General features: G+C 41.9%; 1 protein-coding gene across 2 annotated transcripts in view; it reads right to left on the minus strand.

Moving 5' to 3' along the window:
* coro7 (coronin 7) overlaps positions 1 to 7754 on the minus strand; it is a 166057-nt gene that overhangs the window by 154598 nt on the left and 3705 nt on the right. For both annotated transcript variants that reach the window (XM_083649659.1, XM_083649658.1), the window contains exons 2-3: positions 2401 to 2497; positions 158 to 238 (exon numbers count right to left, since the gene is read on the minus strand). In XM_083649659.1, the coding sequence (XP_083505785.1) occupies positions 158 to 238; positions 2401 to 2497 (178 nt within the window). The remainder of the gene's footprint in view (positions 1 to 157; positions 239 to 2400; positions 2498 to 7754) is intronic.

A 7754-nucleotide genomic window follows, 5' to 3' on the forward strand; every position in this document is an offset into this window, starting at 1 on the left:
TTTTAAAGAGAAGACAGTGAGCTTGAGGACTGGAATAAAGGCCGTTATCAGGCAGAGAAAGACAGACAGACAGACAGACAGAGACAGAGAGAGAGACACACAGAGACAGAGAGAGAGAGAGACAGACACAATTGTAGAAAACGGTAAATGATGCTACCAGCATGGCAGGGAATCTGAGTGACTGTCCATTTGCCATCTGAACCAGGCTTGACCGAGGACAGGCCCAGCATACCTCCACCTGGAGACAGAAGAACACACACACACACACACACACACACACACACACACACGCAATCAACAATCATATACTATATGACCATAATATACTGTATGTGTCCCTGTTTTTCTTAAAGCACTTAATACTTAATAGGGCTGAATGATTTTGAACAAAATATCTAATTGTGATTATTTTGACCGATATTGCAATTGTGATTTCCGATATACTGTAGAGTAGAGTACCGCAGGGATGATGTATTTATGTAGGCCAGCCTGGAAGTTAGCATGGTGCTGGGTTCCCTCATCTGAAGTTAGCATGGTGCTGGGTTCCCTCATCTGAAGTTAGCATGGTGCTGGGTTCCCTCATCTGAAGTTAGCATGGTGCTGGGTTCCCTCATCTGGAAGTTAGCATGGTGCTGGGTTCCCTCATCTGGAAGTTAGCATGGTGCTGGGTTCCCTCATCTGAAGTTAGCATGGTGCTGGGTTCCCTCATCTGAAGTTAGCATGGTGCTGGGTTCCCTCATCTGAAGTTAGCATGGTGCTGGGTTCCCTCATCTGAAGTTAGCATGGTGCTGGGTTCCCTCATCTGAAGTTAGCATGGTGCTGGGTTCCCTCATCTGAAGTTAGCATGGTGCTGGGTTCCCTCATCTGAAGTTAGCATGGTGCTGGGTTCCCTCATCTGGAAGTTAGCATGGTGCTGGGTTCCCTCATCTGAAGTTAGCATGGTGCTGGGTTCCCTCATCTGAAGTTAGCATGGTGCTGGGTTCCCTCATCTGAAGTTAGCATGGTGCTGGGTTCCCTCATCTGAAGTTAGCATGGTGCTGGGTTCCCTCATCTGAAGTTAGCATGGTGCTGGGTTCCCTCATCTGAAGTTAGCATGGTGCTGGGTTCCCTCATCTGAAGTTAGCATGGTGCTGGGTTCCCTCATCTGAAGTTAGCATGGTGCTGGGTTCCCTCATCTGAAGTTAGCATGGTGCTGGGTTCCCTCATCTGAAGTTAGCATGGTGCTGGGTTCCCTCATCTGAAGTTAGCATGGTGCTGGGTTCCCTCATCTGAAGTTAGCATGGTGCTGGGTTCCCTCATCTGAAGTTAGCATGGTGCTGGGTTCCCTCATCTGAAGTTAGCATGGTGCTGGGTTCCCTCATCTGAAGTTAGCATGGTGCTGGGTTCCCTCATCTGAAGTTAGCATGGTGCTGGGTTCCCTCATCTGAAGTTAGCATGGTGCTGGGTTCCCTCATCTGAAGTTAGCATGGTGCTGGGTTCCCTCATCTGAAGTTAGCATGGTGCTGGGTTCCCTCATCTGAAGTTAGCATGGTGCTGGGTTCCCTCATCTGGAAGTTAGCATGGTGCTGGGTTCCCTCATCTGGAAGTCAATGTGATTTTTGTATGGGGGTTTTGGTTGGGTGCCTGAAATAGGGTCTGTGGTTAACAAAAAGTTCATGAGACTGAGACCTTTAGATAATCTTCACAATCACAAATGAAACCCACTTTTATGATTTTTGCGATCGCCAAAAACCACGATAGCCAGAAAATGCTTCAGAAACCTCAAAAATGATGTTCCTTTGTGAAGATTATCTTGCTGAACACAATGGCCTCGGTTTCATAAACTTGTGTTATAACCACGGACCCGATTTCAGGCATCTGACCAAATTCCCCAGACAGAAATCCCATTGACGTCAAGACGAGGGAACCAACCGATGCTAATTTTGGGTTTTAGGGCTCATTACTGCGGCAACCTTTTACAGGGAATGGTCCTTTTTACATCAGTATTCTCATTTTCATTGAAAATATTGAACATATTCAAATGATTATGGTGTGATTTTTGCAGGGATCTGTACCAAACAAAGATGTTTTGTGAAGCCTGTAGAATATGATGTGTGTGGGCCAAGAAAGACACCTCTGCAGCATGAACATATTGAATCTAACATGGATACACATTTAGCCTTCAACCCATATTGCTCCTGCTGCGATTTGAAAATTGCAGCAATTGTTCAGCCAAACTTGACTTCACTTTGCCTTTCATCTTCTGCCTCTGGACGTCGAACTGATCTGATGTGGAGATGTGAGAGTTGCTCTCTGACACTCGCTTGGTAAAACACAAACATTATCAGAGTTGCGAGCGTACACACACACACACAGAGGGCTGTTCTGTTCCGTCTAGTAAACCGGCCTTATCACACTTACCAGCCTGTTCGGTGTTGAACGCCACCAGCTCGGAGCTGGCTTTGATGTGGTTCCCCAGGCCGGAGAAGGAGCCTGCACGCACATTGCTGATCCAGCCCTGCAGTCACAGACATGGACGGTGAGGGGAGGGACCAAAGAGGATGAGACACCTTGTGCTAACGCAGAGACGGGGCATTCTGGAAACGGGGATGAGATTGCGTAACAGAGGGGAATAGGAGAAATCATTCTGTTCTCTGTAAGGCTGCACATGGAGGAACTCTACAAATGAATGGAATCCTAAGTGTTCCCTTGACATGTCGACACAAGAGCACAGCCTCCAAGACCTGCATACCCCACTGTGCTAAAGCATCTGATCATATAGAAACAACACAGACATACCCCACTGTGTTAAAGCATCTGATCATATAGAAACAAGACAGGCATACCCCACTGTGCTAAAGCATCTGATCATATAGAAACAACACAGACATACCCCACTGTGCTAAAGCATCTGATCATATAGAAACAACACAGACATACCCCACTGTGTTAAAGCATCTGATCATATAGAAACAACACAGACATACCTCACTGTGCTAAAGCATCTGATCATATAGAAACAACACAGACATACCCCACTGTGCTAAAGCATCTGATCATATAGAAACAACAACACAGGCATACCCCACTGTGCTAAAGCATCTGATCATATAGAAACAACACAGACATACCTCACTGTGCTAAAGCATCTGATCATATAGAAACAAGACAGACATACCTCACTGTGCTAAAGCATCTAATCATATAGAAACAAGACAGACATACCTCACTGTGCTAAAGCATCTGATCATATAGAAACAAGACAGACATACCTCACTGTGTTAAAGCATCTAATCATATAGAAACAACACAGGCATACCTCACTGTGCTAAAGCATCTGATCATATAGAAACAACAACACAGGCATACCCCACTGTGCTAAAGCATCTGATCATATAGAAACAACACAGACATACCTCACTGTGCTAAAGCATCTGATCATATAGAAACAAGACAGACATACCTCACTGTGCTAAAGCATCTAATCATATAGAAACAAGACAGACATACCTCACTGTGCTAAAGCATCTGATCATATAGAAACAAGACAGACATACCTCACTGTGTTAAAGCATCTAATCATATAGAAACAACACAGGCATACCTCACTGTGCTAAAGCATCTGATCATATAGAAACAACACAGACATACCTCACTGTGCTAAAGCATCTGATCATATATAAACAAGACAGACATACCTCACTGTGCTAAAGCATCTGATCATATAGAAACAACACAGACATACCTCACTGTGTTAAAGCATCTGATCATATAGAAACAACACAGACATACCTCACTGTGCTAAAGCATCTGATCATATAGAAACAAGACAGACATACCCCACTGTGCTAAAGCATCTGATCATATAGAAACAACACAGGCATACATCACTGTGCTAAAGCTTCTGATAGAAACAAGACAGGCATACCCCACTGTGTTAAAGCATCTGATCATATAGAAACAACACAGACATACCCCACTGTGCTAAAGCATCTGATCATATAGAAACAACACAGACATACCTCACTGTGCTAAAGCATCTGATCATATATAAACAAGACAGACATACCCCACTGTGCTAAAGCATCTGATCATATAGAAACAAGACAGACATACCCCACTGTGCTAAAGCATCTGATCATATAGAAACAACACAGGCATACCTCACTGTGCTAAAGCATCTGATCATATAGAAACAAGACAGGCATACCTCACTGTGCTAAAGCATCTGATCATATAGAAACAAGACAGGCATACTCCACTGTGCTAAAGCATCTGATAATATATAAACAACACAGGCATACCCCACTGTGCTAAAGCATCTGATCATATAGAAACAAGACAGACATACCTCACTGTGCTAAAGCATCTGATCATATAGAAACAACACAGGCATACCTCACTGTGTTAAAGCATCTGATCATATAGAAACAAGACAGACATACCCCACTGTGCTAAAGCATCTGATCATATAGAAACAACACAGACATACCTCACTGTGCTAAAGCATCTGATCATATAGAAACAACACAGGCATACCTCACTGTGCTAAAGCATCTGACCATATAGAAACAACACAGACATACCTCACTGTGCTAAAGCATCTGATCATATAGAAACAACACAGGCATACCCCACTGTGCTAAAGCATCTGATCATATAGAAACAACACAGACATACCTCACTGTGCTAAAGCATCTGATCATATAGAAACAACACAGGCATACCCCACTGTGCTAAAGCATCTGATCATATAGAAACAACACAGACATACCTCACTGTGCTAAAGCATCTGATCATATAGAAACAACACAGGCATACCTCACTGTGCTAAAGCATCTGACCATATAGAAACAACACAGACATACCTCACTGTGCTAAAGCATCTAATCATATAGAAACAAGACAGACATACCTCACTGTGCTAAAGCATCTGATCATATAGAAACAAGACAGACATACCTCACTGTGCTAAAGCATCTGATCATATAGAAACAACACAGGCATACCCCACTGACTGTGCTAAAGCATCTGATCATATAGAAACAACACAGGCATACCCCACTGTGCTAAAGCATCTGATCATATAGAAACAACACAGGCATACCCCACTGTGCTAAAGCATCTGATCATATAGAAACAAGACAGACATACCCCACTGTGCTAAAGCATCTGATCATATAGAAACAACACAGGCATACCTCACTGTGCTAAAGCATCTAATCATATAGAAACAAGACAGACATACCTCACTGTGCTAAAGCATCTGATCATATAGAAACAAGACAGACATACCTCACTGTGCTAAAGCATCTGATCATATAGAAACAACACAGACATACCTCACTGTGCTAAAGCATCTGATTATATAGAAACAAGACAGGCATACCTCACTGTGCTAAAGCATCTAATCATATAGAAACAAGACAGGCATACCTCACTGTGCTAAAGCATCTAATCATATAGAAACAACACAGGCATACCTCACTGTGCTAAAGCATCTAATCATATAGAAACAACACAGGCATACCTCACTGTGCTAAAGCATCTGATCATATAGAAACAACACAGACATACCTCACTGTGTTAAAGCATCTGATCATATAGGAACAACACAGACATACCTCACTGTGTTAAAGCATCTGATCATATAGAAACAAGACAGACATACCTCACTGTGTTAAAGCATCTGATCATATAGAAACAACACAGACATACCCCACTGTGTTAAAGCATCTGATCATATAGAAACAACACAGGCATACCTCACTGTGCTAAAGCATCTGATCATATAGAAACAACACAGACATACCTCACTGTGTTAAAGCATCTGATCATATAGAAACAACACAGACATACCTCACTGTGCTAAAGCATCTGATCATATAGAAACAACACAGACATACCTCACTGTGCTAAAGCATCTAATCATATAGAAACAACACAGGCATACCTCACTGTGCTAAAGCATCTGATCATATAGAAACAACACAGACATACCTCACTGTGCTGAAGCATCTAATCATATAGAAACAACACAGGCATACCTCACTGTGCTAAAGCATCTAATCATATAGAAACAAGACAGACATACCTCACTGTGTTAAAGCATCTGATCATATAGAAACAACACAGGCATACCTCACTGTGCTAAAGCATCTGATCATATAGAAACAACACAGGCATACCTCACTGTGCTAAAGCATCTGATCATATATAAACAAGACAGACATACCTCACTGTGTTAAAGCATCTGATCATATAGAAACAACACAGACATACCCCACTGTGCTAAAGCATCTGATCATATAGAAACAACACAGGCATACCTCACTGTGCTAAAGCATCTAATCATATAGAAACAAGACAGACATACCTCACTGTGCTAAAGCATCTGATCATATAGGAACAACACAGGCATACCTCACTGTGCTAACGCATCTAATCATATAGAAACAAGACAGACATACCTCACTGTGCTAAAGCATCTGATCATATAGAAACAAGACAGACATACCTCACTGTGCTAAAGCATCTGATCATATAGAAACAACACAGACATACCTCACTGTGCTAAAGCATCTGATTATATAGAAACAAGACAGGCATACCTCACTGTGCTAAAGCATCTAATCATATAGAAACAAGACAGGCATACCTCACTGTGCTAAAGCATCTAATCATATAGAAACAACACAGGCATACCTCACTGTGCTAAAGCATCTAATCATATAGAAACAAGACAGACATACCTCACTGTGCTAAAGCATCTGATCATATAGGAACAACACAGACATACCTCACTGTGCTAAAGCATCTGATCATATAGAAACAAGACAGGCATACCCCACTGTGCTAAAGCATCTGATCATATAGAAACAAGACAGGCATACCCCACTGTGCTAAAGCATCTGATCATATAGAAACAACACAGACATACCCCACTGTGCTAAAGCATCTGATCATATAGAAACAACACAGGCATACCCCACTGTGCTAAAGCATCTGATCATATAGAAACAAGACAGACATACCTCACTGTGCTAAAGCATCTGATTATATAGAAACAAGACAGACATACCTCACTGTGCTAAAGCATCTGATCATATAGAAACAACACAGACATACCTCACTGTGCTAAAGCATCTGATCATATAGAAACAACCCAGGCATACCCCACTGTGCTAAAGCATCTGATCATATAGAAACAACACAGACATACCTCACTGTGCTAAAGCATCTGATCATATAGAAACAACACAGACATACCTCACTGTGCTAAAGCATCTGATCATATAGAAACAACACAGACATACCCCACTGTGCTAAAGCATCTGATCATATAGAAACAACACAGACATACCCCACTGTGTTAAAGCATCTGATCATATAGAAACAACACAGACATACCTCACTGTGCTAAAGCATCTGATCATATAGAAACAAGACAGACATACCCCACTGTGTTAAAGCATCTGATCATATAGAAACAACACAGACATACCTCACTGTGCTAAAGCATCTGATCATATAGAAACAAGACAGACATACCCCACTGTGTTAAAGCATCTGATCATATAGAAACAACACAGACATACCCCACTGTGCTAAAGCATCTGATCATATAGAAACAACACAGACATACCCCACTGTGCTAAAGCATCTGATCATATAGAAACAACACAGACATACCCCACTGTGTTAAAGCATCTAATCATATAGAAACAAGACAGACATACCCCACTGTGCTAAAGCATCTGATCATATAGAAACAA

Source organism: Poromitra crassiceps, assembly GCF_964638095.1.
Source record: "Poromitra crassiceps genome assembly, chromosome: 13".
Classification (NCBI taxonomy): domain Eukaryota; kingdom Metazoa; phylum Chordata; class Actinopteri; order Beryciformes; family Melamphaidae; genus Poromitra; species Poromitra crassiceps.